Consider the following 16,064-nt stretch of genomic DNA (forward strand, 5'->3'; position numbering starts at 1 on the left):
TGTATCAATTTTTAATAATGCAAAAATAAAAATCAAAATTGTTAAAGAAATCTCAATAAATGTGTATTTGACCTCAGTAATAAAACTCCTCACTGCCTTACATGTTACATATTCCATAGAGGAAGTATAACGTGCCCCATGGGGAAACCTTCCGAACCGCTTTGTGTACCATCCATGTGTTCTATGAATACATCAGAAATGAAGGAATCCATGAGCCGGCATCCCCTCCATCATCGCCTCTCTCTGACCCGCTGTAACGGAACCGGACCCCAACTGCACTCGGGTATTTCCGTTAGACTCCCGCTTCCCCATCCGAACACAGATCCACCGACACCACCGCTGATCATACAGGAAATAGACTGCTTTGTTGTAACACAGAGACAAGATATATACACAGGGCGGGGCAATACACACCCAGTAACAAGAAACCCATCAGCAGGCAGTCCCATCAAGAAGGAGTGCTGCTGGAGCCCCCCCCCACCAAGCCAATACACATAAACACGTACATCCCATAATAGTTTGCTCCCAAGCCAGACACACAATAGAACAATGGGATGCAGCCACATGACACCAAACAATCCACACCCCCCCCCCCCCAATATTAGGATGGATCCCCCTGCACCCCTAACAGGCACAGGGTGACTTACACATAAGAGGGATATGGGGAGCTGAGACAGGGGTCTCCCCACCTCTCCAAAGTGAGCTGTGTTCCATGGGCCCCCCACCCACAGTGAGCTGTGTTCCATGGGCCCCCCACCCAAAGTGAGCTGTGTTCCATGGGCCCCCCACCCAAAGTGAGCCGTGTTCCATGGGCCCCCCACCCAAAATGAGCCGTGTTCCATGGGCCCCCCACCCAAAGTGAGCCGTGTTCCATGGGCCCCCCACCCAAAGTGAGTCGTGTTCCATGGGCCCCCCACCCAAAGTGAGCCGTGTTCCATGGGCCCCCCACCCAAAGTGAGCCGTGTTCCATGGGCCCCCCACCCAAAGTGAGCTGTGTTCCATGGGCCCCCCACCCAAAGTCACTCCTGTCACACCTGCTTCTTCAGGATTGGCTGCTCTGGCTTTCATGATATAAAAATGGTGTCCATAGTAATCTAGACAGATATCTTCCGCCCAACATCAATACCAGACAAAGAAATGGCAGACTCCATACTCTCCACCCACAAATGGTCTTACATGCGACTATTGGTCACAGGTGCAAAACTCCGCCCATCCCGACACACACACCTGAGAAGTGGATGGAAGGGGCCAGATAAAACATCTAGAAACCAACCAGAGCCAAGAGAAATAATGGCATAGCTGGGAGAGGGAATCCCCCAAGAACATGGCTAAATGTCCCTCCCCCATCGGGGAATGAGCCAAAGCAGAAATTGCAGCCTCTTGCCCAGTTGTGGGCGGAGCTATGGATTACTGATCTTGTTTATATGGAAATATTGCATTACATATCTAATGACACCTTCCAATACAGGACATCATTTGGGATTGGCCCTTCAGGGAGCCAGCATGTTCTCCTATTCCTCTAATCTCGTTCTATGGGTCTACCTCTCCCTACAGACGGTCCTCACCCAGATCGATGAACACCGACTGCGCCATCAGAGACTGACCATTCCTCTCCTGGACTTGTTTCTGCGAAGTCTGGCTGGAGGTGAGCGTTCTCCAATAATGGCGCATTCACCTACAAACAATGCATCTCTGCTGGGCTACCACAAACATTCTGCTGTCCGATAATAGACGCTAGATTCCCCCCCAGTAGTGGGTGTCTCTGCCCCTCCCACAATGGGGAGATTCCCCCGGTGGTTTGTGTCTCTGCCCCTCCCACAATGGGGAGATTCCCCCGGTGGTTTGTGTCTCTGCCCCTCCCACAATGGGGAGATTCCACCAGTAGTTTGTATCTCTGCCCCTCCCACAATGGGGAGATTCCACCAGTAGTTTGTGTCTCTGCCCCTCCCACAATGAGGAGATTCCCCCAGTAGTTTGTGTCTCTGCCCCTCCCACAATGAGGAGATTCCCCCAGTAGTTTGTGTCTCTGCCCCTCCCACAATGGGGAGATTCCCCCGGTGGTTTGTGTCTCTGCCCCTCCCACAATGGGGAGATTCCACCAGTAGTGGGTGTCTCTGCCCCTCCCACAATGGGGAGATTCCCCTGGTGGTTTGTGTCTCTGCCCCTCCCACAATGGGGAAATTCCCCCAGTAGTTTGTTTCTCTGCCCCTCCCACAATGGGGAAATTCCCCCAGCAGTTTGTATGTCTGCCCCTCCCACAATGGGGAGATTCCCCCAGTAGTTTGTGTCTCTGTCCCTCCCACAATGGGGAGATTCCCCCAGTAGTTTGTATCTCTGCCCCTCCCACAATGAGGAGATTCCCCCAGTAGTTTGTGTCTCTGCCCCTCCCACAATGAGGAGATTCCCCCGGTAGTTTGTGTCTCTGCCCCTCCCACAATGAGGAGATTCCCCCGGTGGTTTGTGTCTCTGCCCCTCCCACAATGGGGAGATTCCCCCGGTGGTTTGTGTCTCTGCCCCTCCCACAATGGGGAGATTCCCCCGGTGGTTTGTGTCTCTGCCCCTTCCACAATGAGGAGATTCCCCCGGTGGTTTGTGTCTCTGCCCCTCCCACAATGGGGAGATTCCCCCGGTAGTTTGTGTCTCTGCCCCTCCCACAATGAGGAGATTCCCCCAGTAGTTTGTGTCTCTGCCCCTCCCACAATGGGGAGATTCCCCCGGTGGTTTGTGTCTCTGCTCCTCCCACAATGAGGAGATTCCCCCGGTGGTTTGTGTCTCTGCCCCTCCCACAATGGGGAGATTCCCCCGGTGGTTTGTGTCTCTGCCCCTCCCACAATGAGGAGATTCCCCTGCATTGGTTTGTACCGCTGCTTCATCATACATCACAGGACAGAGGGGAGTTGATATTGCTGGGTTATGCTGCCACCATTAGGAGAATGGACACTGGCAAAAAAGAAGGCAGGAAACCCCGCCCAGGCATAACCCCGCCCAGGCATAACCCCGCCCAGCTCAGCTAAGCCTCAGTTTTGTGTCCTTAGGTGATGGATGGGCTTCCCCTTGTCTCTGTAGATTTCTTCTGTGGGTTTGGTTCCCCTAATTCCAGGTCTGATCCTAGCGCCCCTAGTGGGGTATAGTAGGTAAAATCAGGATTGGTCACTACGGCCAGCAGGCCAAGAGGGACTTTACCCGGACCCAGCACAGGTCCAGGGCAGCCATCTCCTGGGTACAGGGTACTATACAGGTCCAGGGCAGTCATCTCCTGGGTACAGGGTACTATACAGGGCCAGGGCAGCCATCTCCTGGGTACAGGGTACTATACAGGTCCAGGGCAGTCATCTCCTGGGTACAGGGTAGTATACAGGTCCAGGGCAGTCATCTCCTGGGTACAGGGTAGTATACAGGTCCAGGGCAGCCATCTCCAAGGGTACAGGGTACTATACAGGTCCAGGGCAGTCGTCTCCTGGGTACAGGGTGCTATACAGGTCCAGGGCAGCCATCTCCTGGGTACAGGGTAGTATACAGGTCCAGGGCAGCCATCTCCTGGGTACAGGGTACTATACAGGTCCAGGGCAGCCATCTCCTGGGTACAGGGTACTATACAGGTCCAGGGCAGTCATCTCCTGGGTACAGGGTACTATACAGGTCCAGGGCAGTCGTCTCCTGGGTACAGGGTAGTATACAGGGCCAGGGCAGTCATCTCCTGGGTACAGGGTAGTATACAGGTCCAGGGCAGCCATCTCCTGGGTACAGGGTGCTATACAGGTCCAGGGCAGTCATCTCCTGGGTACAGGGTACTATACAGGTCCAGGGCAGCCATCTCCTGGGTACAGGGTGCTATACAGGTCCAGGGCAGCCATCTCCTGGGTACAGGGTAGTATACAGGGCCAGGGCAGTCATCTCCTGGGTACAGGGTACTATACAGGTCCAGGGCAGCCATCTCCTGGGTACAGGGTACTATACAGGTCCAGGGCAGCCATCTCCTGGGTACAGGGTACTATACAGGTCCAGGGCAGCCATCTCCTGGGTACAGGGTACTATACAGGTCCAGGGCAGCCATCTCCTGGGTACAGGGTAGTATACAGGGCCAGGGCAGTCATCTCCTGGGTACAGGGTACTATACAGGTCCAGGGCAGTCATCTCCTGGGTACAGGGTACTATACAGGTCCAGGGCAGCCATCTCCTGGGTACAGGGTACTATACAGGTCCAGGGCAGCCATCTCCTGGGTACAGGGTACTATACAGGTCCAGGGCAGCCATCTCCTGGGTACAGGGTACTATACAGGTCCAGGGCAGTCATCTCCTGGGTACAGGGTACTATACAGGTCCAGGGCAGTCATCTCCTGGGTGCAGGGTACTATACAGGTCCAGGGCAGCCATCTCCTGGGTACAGGGTACTATACAGGTCCAGGGCAGGGGGGTACTGTATACTGTGCTGTATGATGTATATATTACAGTCAGGTCCATAAATATTGGGACATGGACACAACTCTAACATTTTTGGCTCTATACACCACAATGGATCTGAAATGAAAGGAACAAGATGTGCTTTAACTGCAGACTGTCAGCTTTAATTTGAGGGTATTTACATCCAAATCAGGTGAACGGTGTAGGAATTACAACAGTTTGCATATGTGCCTCCCACTTGTTAAGGGACCAAAAGTAATGGGACAGAATAATAATCATAAATCATCCGGCCAACTGTTGTGAAGGGTGTTTTCTTCACCAGGGAAAGAATTCTTCGCTCATCCACCACAGTTGTTTTCCGTGGTCTTCCGGGTCTTTTGGTGTTGCTGGGCTCACCGGTGCGTTCCTTCTTTTTAAGAATGTTCCAGTTGTTTTGGCCACGCCTCATGTTTTTGCTATCTCTCTGATTGGTTTGTTTTGTTTTTTCAGCCTAATGATGGCTTCACTGATAGTGACAGATCTTTGGATCTCATCTTGAGAGTTGACAGCAACAGATTCCAAATGCAAATAGCACACTTGAAATGAACTCTGGACCTTTTATCTGCTCATTGTAATTGGGATAACGAGGGAATAACACACACCTGGCCATGGAACAGCTGAGAAGCCAACTGTCCCATTACTTTTGGTCCCTTAACAAGTGGGAGGCACATATGCAAACTGTTGTCATTCCTACACCGTTCACCTGATTTGGATGTAAATACCCTCAAATTAAAGCTGACAGTCTGCAGTTAAAGCACATCTTGTTCCTTTCATTTCAGATCCATTGTTGTGTATAGAGCCAAAAATGTTAGAATTGTGTCCATGTCCCAATATTTATGAACCTGACTGTATATAATGTGCTGTGTGATGTATACTATATACTGTGCTGTGTGATATATATACTATATACTGTGCTGTGTGATATATACTATATACTGTGCTGTGTGATGTATATACTATATACTGTGCTGTGTGATGTATACTATATACTGTGCTGTATGATATATACTATATACTGTGCTGTGTGATATATACTATATACTGTGCTGTGTGATATATATACTATATACTGTGCTGTGTGATATATACTATATACTGTGCTGTGTGATGTATACTATATACTGTGCTGTGTGATGTATACTATATACTGTGCTGTGTGATATATATACAGTTGTGTCCAAAATTATTCAACCCCCAATGCTGTAAAGGGGTTTAGGGACTATAGTGTACATTTGGAATTGTATTCAGAATCAAATCCTACAAGGACGTTGTAACTACCCAAATGCAACTAAAATGACATCAATTGTTTATGTAATACAGTAGTAAATGGTTCTTATGTGGTTTCTTCATTGCCACAATTATTCAACCCCTTAAAGACTACCACTCTGAAGAACAGAGGTTCATACAGGTGCTTTCCATCAGGTATTGAAAACACCTGTGGATGTCACCGAGCAGCAATCAAGCATAATAAGCACCAATTAGGCAGCTTTAAAATGACTGTGATACTCAGCTCCTTCTAGACATTTACTGGTGTGGTTACAAACATGGTGAAGGCAAGAGAATGGTCCAGGAAGACAAGAGAAGAGGTGATTTCTCTTCACAGGAAGGGCAATGGCTATAAGAAGATTGCAAAGATGTTAAACATACCAAGAGACACCTTAGGAAGCATCATTCGCAAATTCAAGGCAAAGGGCACTGTTGAAACGCTACCTGGTCGTGGCAGAAAGAAGATGCTGACTTCGACTGCTGTGCGCTACCTGAAGCGTAGAGTGGAGAGAAGTCCCCGTGTGACTGCTGAGGAACTGAGAAAAGATTTGTCAGATGTGGGTACAGAAGTTTCAGCCCAGACAATAAGACGCACACTGCGTAATGAAGGCCTCCGTGCCAGAACTCCCAGGCGTACCCCCTTGCTGTCTCCAAAGAATAAGAAGAGTCGACTGCAGTATGCCAAAAGCCATGTGGACAAACCACAAAAGTTGTGGGATAGTGTTCTGTGGACTGATGAAACAAAATTAGAACTGTTTGGGCCCATGGATCAACGCTATGTTTGGAGGAGGAAGAACAAGGCCTATGATGAAAAGAACACCTTGCCTACTGTGAAGCATGGTGGAGGGTCAATCATGCTTTGGGGCTGTTTTGCTTCTGCAGGTACAGGGAAGCTTCAGCGTGTGCAAGGTACCATGAATTCTCTTCAGTACCAGGAGATATTGGATGGAAACGTGATGCAGTCCGTCACACACCTGAGGCTTGGGAGACGTTGGACCTTTCAACAGGACAATGATCCCAAGCATACCTCCAAGTCCACTAGAGCATGGTTGCAGAGGAAAGGCTGGAACATTTTGGAGTGGCCATCGCAGTCACCAGACTTAAATCCGATTGAGAACCTCTGGTGGGACTTAAAGAAAGCAGTTGCAGTGCGCAAGCCTAAGAATGTGACTGAACTGGAGGCCTTTGCCCATGAAGAATGGGCGAAGATACCCGTAGATCGCTGCAAGACACTTGTGTCAAGCTATGCTTCACGTTTAAAAGCTGTTATAACTGTAAAAGGATGCTGTACTAAGTACTAAGATTGAATGTCACTTGGGGGTTGAATAAAACTGATAATGCTGTGAGCACAGAAAAGACATTTGTGGTTATTTCATTATAACTGTTATGTTATATTTGTCTGACCTACAAGTGCCTCTTTAATGTAAATGTAAGCAAGATGACTGAATGATCAAAAGCAATGTCAAACTGGCCAAAACACTCAATTTCAGTGGGGGTTGAATAATTTTGGACACAACTGTATACTATATACTGTGCTGTGTGATCTATACTATATACTGTGCTGTGTGATCTATACTATATACTGTGCTGTGTGATGTATATACTATATACTGTGCTGTATGATGTATACTATATACTGTGCTGTGTGATGTATATACTATATACTGTGCTGTGTGATGTATATACTATATACTGTGCTGTGTGATATATATACTATATACTGTGCTGTGTGATATATATACTATATACTGTGCTGTGTGATGTATATACTATATACTGTGCTGTGTGATGTATATACTATATACTGTGCTGTGTGATGTATACTATATACTGTGCTGTGTGATATATACTATATACTGTGCTGTGTGATATATACTATATACTGTGCTGTATGATATATACTATATACTGTGCTGTGTGATATATACTATATACTGTGCTGTGTGATATATATACTATATACTGTGCTGGGTGATGTATATACTATATAATGTGCTGTGTGATATATACTATATACTGTGCTGTGTGATATATACTATATACTGTGCTGTGTGATGTATACTATATACTGTGCTGTGTGATGTATATACTATATACTGTGCTGTATGATATATACTATATACTGTGCTGTGTGATGTATACTATATACTGTGCTGTGTGATATATACTATATACTGTGCTGTGTGATGTATATACTATATACTGTGCTGTATGATATATACTATATACTGTGCTGTGTGATGTATACTATATACTGTGCTGTGTGATGTATACTATATACTGTGCTGTGTGATATATACTATATACTGTGCTGTGTGATGTATATACTATATACTGTGCTGTATGATATATACTATATACTGTGCTGTGTGATGTATACTATATACTGTGCTGTGTGATATATACTATATACTGTGCTGTGTGATATATACTATATACTGTGCTGTGTGATATATACTATATACTGTGCTGTGTGATATATACTATATACTGTGCTGTGTGATGTATATACTGTGCTGTGTGATGTATATACTATATACTGTGCTGTATGGTGTATACTATATACTGTGCTGTGTGATGTATATACTATATACTGTGCTGTGTGATATATACTATATACTGTGCTGTGTGATGTATATACTATATACTGTGCTGTGTGATATATACTATATACTGTGCTGTGTGATCTATACTATATACTGTGCTGTGTGATATATATACTATATACTGTGCTGGGTGATGTATACTATATACTGTGCTGTGTGATGTATATACTATATACTGTGCTGTATGATGTATACTATATACTGTGCTGTGTGATGTATATACTATATACTGTGCTGTGTGATGTATATACTGTGCTGTGTGATGTATATACTATATACTGTGCTGTGTGATGTATACTATATACTGTGCTGTATGGTGTATACTATATACTGTGCTGTATGGTGTATACTATATACTGTGCTGTGTGATGTATATACTGTGCTGTGTGATGTATATACTATATACTGTGCTGTGTGATATATACTATATACTGTGCTGTGTGATGTATATACTATATACTGTGCTGTGTGATATATACTATATACTGTGCTGTGTGATGTATATACTATATACTGTGCTGTGTGATGTATACTATATACTGTGCTGTGTGATGTATATACTATATACTGTGCTGTGTGATGTATACTATATACTGTGCTGTGTGATGTATACTATATACTGTGCTGTGTGATATATACTATATACTGTGCTGTGTGATATATATACTATATACTGTGCTGTGTGATGTATATACTATATACTGTGCTGTGTGATGTATACTATATACTGTGCTGTATGGTGTATACTATATACTCTGCTGGGTGTTGTACGCTCTGCCGTATCCTGTGCTGTATGGTGTATACTATATACTGTGCTGTGTGATGTATATACTATATACTGTGCTGGGTGTTGTACGCTCTGCTGTATACTGTGCTGTATGGTGTATACTATATACTGTGCTGTGCGTTGTACGCTTTGTTGTCTGTTGAATGCTGGGGTGTGAAGAGGTGTCAGGGCAGCCTAGCTCTAAGTAGGAGGGGAGCGAGCCCAGAGCCGGCACTCATTACATTACTCCTGAATCTGACCCCCCACCCCCCTCCCCTCTGGCTGTCCTTCCTCTCAGCCTCCACCAGGGCGGAGCAGAAGGAGGAGAAATGCTGGGAGAAGATGGACGTCTCGTCCAATCGTATTCGTGCCAACAGACTGACAGATGGGAACCCCAGATCTTACTGGGAGTCGAGTGGAGTCATCGGATCCCATTCCATCACCATCCACATGCAGCAAGGGGCGGTGATCCGGTGAGTGGGGGGCGGGGCTTTGTGTAGGTCACGGTGTGTCCCCCGGAATGCTGAGTGTGTTGTGCCCCCTGCAGGCAGCTGGTGATGGTTGTGTCCAGCGAAGATTCCAGCTACATGCCGTCCCGGGTGGTGGTGATGGGCGGGGACAACCAATCCAAAATCAACACAGAACTCAACGTGGTAAGTGACCCCTCCCCCCCGCCCTCTGCAGGCCAATCATAGGGGCCGTAGACGTTTGTCACCTTGGCCAGACAGCAGGGGGCGCCCTGGGTGCCCGGAGACTCATGGACCAGCAGCAATGAGATGTCCAGGATGTTGGAAGCGTTTCTATGGGAACGGCATCGACTTATTACAGCCGCCTCCACCCCAATCCACATACAGTACTGTGCAAAAGTCTTAGGCAGGTGGGATGCTGTACATGAAGAATGCTTTCAGAAATAGAAGTGCTAATTGTTCTGCTCTCAGCGGGGAAATTCATCATTCCTCCCTGCAATATCAATATTGGCCACTAGATGGAGCCCAAAATAAATGTGCTGTTTTACAGAAACTAGAGACTGTTTGGCCCTAATAAAAACTCCTTCATTCTAAGAGAAGTAAACAGGTGCATCCTGGGAGCTCAGACTCCGTTAGCAATGGAAGGAAAGGAAGCAGCCATAGTCCCCTGCAGCTGAACTTACATCCCCTACAGGCAGCTTCGCCGGTGAGCATGGATATATTGCCGATCACAGCCTAGTCATTTCATGTATATATACACAGTGACCCCCCCCCCTTCCCCACATATCCTGGATCAGTATTGGGGTGACCCCCCCCCCACCCCACATATCCTGTGATCAGTATTGGGGTGACCTCCCTCCATACACATATCCTGTGATCAGTATTGGGGTTACTGCCCCATATCTTGTGATTAGTATTTGGGTGCCCCCCCCTCCCCTCATATCCTGGATCAGTATTGGGGTGCCCTCCCCCCCCACCCCACATATCCTGTGATCAGTATTGGGGTTGCCCCCCCTTACCCCACATATCCTGTGATCAGTATTGGGGTTGCCCCCCCTTACCCCACATATCCTGGATCAGTATTGGGGTGACCCCCCTCCCCACATATCCTGGATCAGTATTGGGTTGACCCCCCCCCCCACATCTTGTGATTAGTATTGGGGTGACGCCCCCCTCCCCACATATCCTGGATCAGTATTGGGTTGACCCCCCCACATATCTTGTGATTAGTATTGGGGTGATGCCCCCCTCCCCACATATCCTGGATCAGTATTGGGGTGACCCCCCCTCCCCACATATCCTGTTATCAGTATTGGGGTGACCCCCCCTCCCCACCTATCCTGTTATCAGTATTGGGGTGACCCCCCTCCCCACATATCCTGGATCAGTATTGGGGTGACCCCCCCCCCCACATATCTTGTGATTAGTATTGGGGTGACGCCCCCCTCCCCACATATCCTGGATCAGTATTGGGGTGACGCCCCCCTCCCCACATATCCTGGATCAGTATTGGGGTGATCCCCCCTCCCCACATATCCTGTTATCAGTATTGGGGTGACCCCCCTCCCCACATATCCTGGATCAGTATTGGGGTGACCCCCCCTCCCCACATATCCTGTTATCAGTATTGGGGTGACCCCCCTCCCCACATATCCTGGATCAGTATTGGGGTGACCCCCCTCCCCACATATCCTGGATCAGTATTGGGGTGACCCCCCTCCTCACATATCCTGGATCAGTATTGGGTTGACCCCCCCTCCCCACATATCTTGTAATTAGTATTGGGGTGACCCCCCTTCCCCACATATCCTGGATCAGTATTGGGTTGACCCCCCCCCCCCCACATATCCTGGATCAGTATTGGGGTGACCCCCCTCCCCACATATCCTGGATCAGTATTGGGTTGACCCCCCCCCCCACATATCCTGGATCAGTATTGGGGTGACCCCCCTCCCCACATATCCTGGATCAGTATTGGGTTGACCCCCCTCCCCACATATCTTGTAATTAGTATTGGGGTGACCCCCCCTCCCCACATATCCTGTGATCAGTATTGGGGTGACCCCCCTCCCCACATATCCTGTTATCAGTATTGGGGTGACCCCCCTCCCCACATATCCTGGATCAGTATTGGGTTGACCCCCCCTCCCCACATATCTTGTAATTAGTATTGGGGTGACCCCCCCTCCCCACATATCCTGGATCAGTATTGGGGTGACCCCCCCTCCCCACATATCCTGTGATCAGTATTGGGGTGACCCCCCTCCCCACATATCCTGTTATCAGTATTGGGGTGACCCCCCTCCCCACATATCCTGGATCAGTATTGGGTTGACCCCCCCTCCCCACATATCTTGTAATTAGTATTGGGGTGACCCCCCTCCCCACATATCCTGGATCAGTATTGGGTTGACCCCCCCTCCCCACATATCTTGTAATTAGTATTGGGGTGACGCCCCCCTCCCCACATATCTTGTAATTAGTATTGGGTTGACCCCCCCTCCCCACATATTCTGGATCAGTATTGGGTTGACCCCCCTTCCCCACATATCCTGGATCAGTATTGGGGTGACCCCCCCTCCCCACATATCTTGTGATTAGTATTGGGGTGACCCCCCCTCCCCACATATCTTGTGATTAGTATTGGGGTGACCCCCCCTCCCCACATATCTTGTGATTAGTATTGGGGTGACCCCCCTCCCCACATATCCTGGATCAGTATTGGGTTGACCCCCCCTCCCCACATATCCTGGATCAGTATTGGGGTGACCCCCCTCCCCACATATCTTGTGATTAGTATTGGGGTGACCCCCCCTCCCCACATATCTTGTGATTAGTATTGGGGTGACCCCCCTCCCCACATATCTTGTGATTAGTATTGGGGTGACCCTAGACTGATGAGTCAAAATGTAAGATATTTGGCGGTAGCAGGAGGCAGTTTTTTGGGGGAAGGCCTGAAGAGCGGCATAATGAGTGTCTGCAGCCAACTGTGAAGCATGGTGGAGGTTGGTTCTCCGTGTGGGGCTCCGTTCTGCACATGGATTGGAGGTTCTCCGTGTGGGGCTCCTTTGTGCACATGGATTGGAGGTTCTCCGTGTGGAGCTCCATTCTGCACATGGATTGGAGGATCTCCGTGTGGGGCTCCATTCTGCACATGGATTGGAGGTTGGTTCTCCGTGTGGGGCTCCATTCTGCACATGGATTGGAGGTTGGTTCTCCGTGTGGGGCTCCATTCTGCACATGGATTGGAGGTTGGTTCTCCGTGTGGGGCTCCGTTCTGCACATGGATTGGAGGTTCTCCGTGTGGGGCTCCGTTCTGCACATGGATTGGCGGTTGGTTCTCCGTGTGGGGCTCCGTTCTGCACATGGATTGGAGGTTCTCCGTGTGGGGCTCCGTTCTGCACATGGATTGGAGGTTCTCCGTGTGGGGCTCCGTTCTGCACATGGATTGGAGGTTCTCCGTGTGGGGCTCCGTTCTGCACATGGATTGGAGGTTCTCCGTGTGGGGCTCCATTCTGCACATGGATTGGAGGTTGGTTCTCCGTTTGGGGCTCCGTTCTGCACATGGATTGGAGGTTGGTTCTCCGTGTGGGGCTCCGTTCTGCACATGGATTGGCGGTTGGTTCTCCGTGTGGGGCTCCATTCTGCACATGGATTGGAGGTTGGTTCTCCGTGTGGGGCTCCGTTCTGCACATGGATTGGCGGTTGGTTCTCCGTGTGGAGCTCCATTCTGCACATGGATTGGCGGTTGGTTCTCCGTGTGGGGCTCCATTCTGCACATGGATTGGAGGTTGGTTCTCCGTGTGGGGCTCCATTCTGCACATGGATTGGAGGTTGGTTCTCCGTGTGGGGCTCCATTCTGCACATGGATTGGAGGTTGGTTCTCCGTGTGGGGCTCCATTCTGCACATGGATTGGAGGTTGGTTCTCCGTGTGGGGCTCCGTTCTGCACATGGATTGGAGGTTCTCCGTGTGGGGCTCCGTTCTGCACATGGATTGGCGGTTGGTTCTCCGTGTGGGGCTCCGTTCTGCACATGGATTGGAGGTTCTCCGTGTGGGGCTCCGTTCTGCACATGGATTGGAGGTTCTCCGTGTGGGGCTCCGTTCTGCACATGGATTGGAGGTTCTCCGTGTGGGGCTCCGTTCTGCACATGGATTGGAGGTTCTCCGTGTGGGGCTCCATTCTGCACATGGATTGGAGGTTGGTTCTCCGTTTGGGGCTCCGTTCTGCACATGGATTGGAGGTTGGTTCTCCGTGTGGGGCTCCGTTCTGCACATGGATTGGCGGTTGGTTCTCCGTGTGGGGCTCCATTCTGCACATGGATTGGAGGTTGGTTCTCCGTGTGGGGCTCCATTCTGCACATGGATTGGAGGTTGGTTCTCCGTGTGGGGCTCCATTCTGCACATGGATTGGAGGTTGGTTCTCCGTGTGGGGCTCCATTCTGCACATGGATTGGAGGTTGGTTCTCCGTGTGGGGCTCCGTTCTGCACATGGATTGGAGGTTCTCCGTGTGGGGCTCCGTTCTGCACATGGATTGGAGGTTCTCCGTGTGGGGCTCCGTTCTGCACATGGATTGGAGGTTCTCCGTGTGGGGCTCCGTTCTGCACATGGATTGGAGGTTCTCCGTGTGGGGCTCCGTTCTGCACATGGATTGGAGGTTCTCCGTGTGGGGCTCCATTCTGCACATGGATTGGAGGTTGGTTCTCCGTTTGGGGCTCCGTTCTGCACATGGATTGGAGGTTGGTTCTCCGTGTGGGGCTCCGTTCTGCACATGGATTGGCGGTTGGTTCTCCGTGTGGGGCTCCATTCTGCACATGGATTGGAGGTTGGTTCTCCGTGTGGGGCTCCATTCTGCACATGGATTGGAGGTTGGTTCTCCGTGTGGGGCTCCATTCTGCACATGGATTGGAGGTTGGTTCTCCGTGTGGGGCTCCATTCTGCACATGGATTGGAGGTTGGTTCTCCGTGTGGGGCTCCGTTCTGCACATGGATTGGAGGTTCTCCGTGTGGGGCTCCGTTCTGCACATGGATTGGCGGTTGGTTCTCCGTGTGGGGCTCCATTCTGCACATGGATTGGAGGTTGGTTCTCCGTGTGGGGCTCCATTCTGCACATGGATTGGAGGTTGGTTCTCCGTGTGGGGCTCCATTCTGCACATGGATTGGAGGTTGGTTCTCCGTGTGGGGCTCCGTTCTGCACATGGATTGGAGGTTCTCCGTGTGGGGCTCCGTTCTGCACATGGATTGGAGGTTCTCCGTGTGGGGCTCCGTTCTGCACATGGATTGGAGGTTGGTTCTCCGTGTGGGGCTCCGTTCTGCACATGGATTGGAGGTTGGTTCTCCGTGTGGGGCTCCGTTCTGCACATGGATTGGAGGTTGGTTCTCCGTGTGGGGCTCCGTTCTGCACATGGATTGGAGGTTCTCCGTGTGGGGCTCCGTTCTGCACATGGATTGGAGGTTCTCCGTGTGGGGCTCCGTTCTGCACATGGATTGGAGGTTGGTTCTCCGTGTGGGGCTCCGTTCTGCACATGGATTGGAGGTTGGTTCTCCGTGTGGGGTTCTCCGTGTGGGGCTCCGTTCTGCACATGGATTGGAGGTTCTCCGTGTGGGGCTCTGTTCTGCACATGGATTGGAGGTTCTCCGTGTGGGGCTCCGTTCTGCACATGGATTGGAGGTTGGTTCTCCGTGTGGGGCTCCGTTCTGCACATGGATTGGAGGTTGGTTCTCCGTGTGGGGCTCCGTTCTGCACATGGATTGGAGGTTCTCCGTGTGGGGCTCCGTTCTGCACATGGATTGGAGGTTCTCCGTGTGGGGCTCCGTTCTGCACATGGATTGGAGGTTGGTTCTCCGTGTGGGGCTCCGTTCTGCACATGGATTGGAGGTTGGTTCTCCGTGTGGGGCTCCGTTCTGCACATGGATTGGAGGTTGGTTCTCCGTGTGGGGCTCCGTTCTGCACATGGATTGGAGGTTCTCCGTGTGGGGCTCCGTTCTGCACATGGATTGGAGGTTCTCCGTGTGGGGCTCCGTTCTGCACATGGATTGGAGGTTGGTTCTCCGTGTGGGGCTCCGTTCTGCACATGGATTGGAGGTTGGTTCTCCGTGTGGGGCTCCGTTCTGCACATGGATTGGAGGTTCTCCGTGTGGGGCTCCGTTCTGCACATGGATTGGAGGTTCTCCGTGTGGGGCTCCGTTCTGCACATGGATTGGAGGTTGGTTCTCCGTGTGGGGTTCTCCGTGTGGGGCTCCGTTCTGCACATGGATTGGAGGTCGGGATCAATGGTGTCCTTTTGCACAGTACTGTCTATCACTTCCTGCACCCCACACTGGGACCCTCCAGGACTGGGAAGATGGCGGAGAACACGGCGTCTGTGGTAGTCATGACTTTGTCATTTGTCATCAGGTGAAGATCTCCAGCACTGACAGGCGTGTCGTGCTCCTGGATGGTGTCACTCGTTTCTGGCCCATCATTCAGATCAAGATCAAGCGGTGTCAGCAGGTAAAGGGGGGTGGGGTGTAATGGGG

General features: G+C 50.2%; 1 protein-coding gene across 1 annotated transcript in view; it reads left to right on the forward strand.

The window, feature by feature from the left end:
* The window catches only part of LOC149427759 (cullin-9-like), a gene marked incomplete at its 3' end in the record, with an annotated part of 69,809 nt that extends 53,771 nt beyond the window's left edge, over window positions 1–16,038 (forward strand). Inside the window, exons 15-18 of the mRNA XM_089667697.1 lie at window positions 1,555–1,645; window positions 9,377–9,551; window positions 9,626–9,731; window positions 15,943–16,038. Coding sequence (XP_089523823.1) covers window positions 1,555–1,645; window positions 9,377–9,551; window positions 9,626–9,731; window positions 15,943–16,038 — 468 coding nt within the window. The remainder of the gene's footprint in view (window positions 1–1,554; window positions 1,646–9,376; window positions 9,552–9,625; window positions 9,732–15,942) is intronic.
* Window positions 16,039–16,064: the final 26 nt, after the last annotated feature.

This window comes from Staurois parvus, unplaced genomic scaffold, assembly GCF_062004578.1.
Source record: "Staurois parvus isolate SC_StPar_1 unplaced genomic scaffold, SC_StPar_1.0 ptg003513l, whole genome shotgun sequence".
In the NCBI taxonomy this organism is placed as follows: Eukaryota; Metazoa; Chordata; class Amphibia; order Anura; family Ranidae; genus Staurois; species Staurois parvus.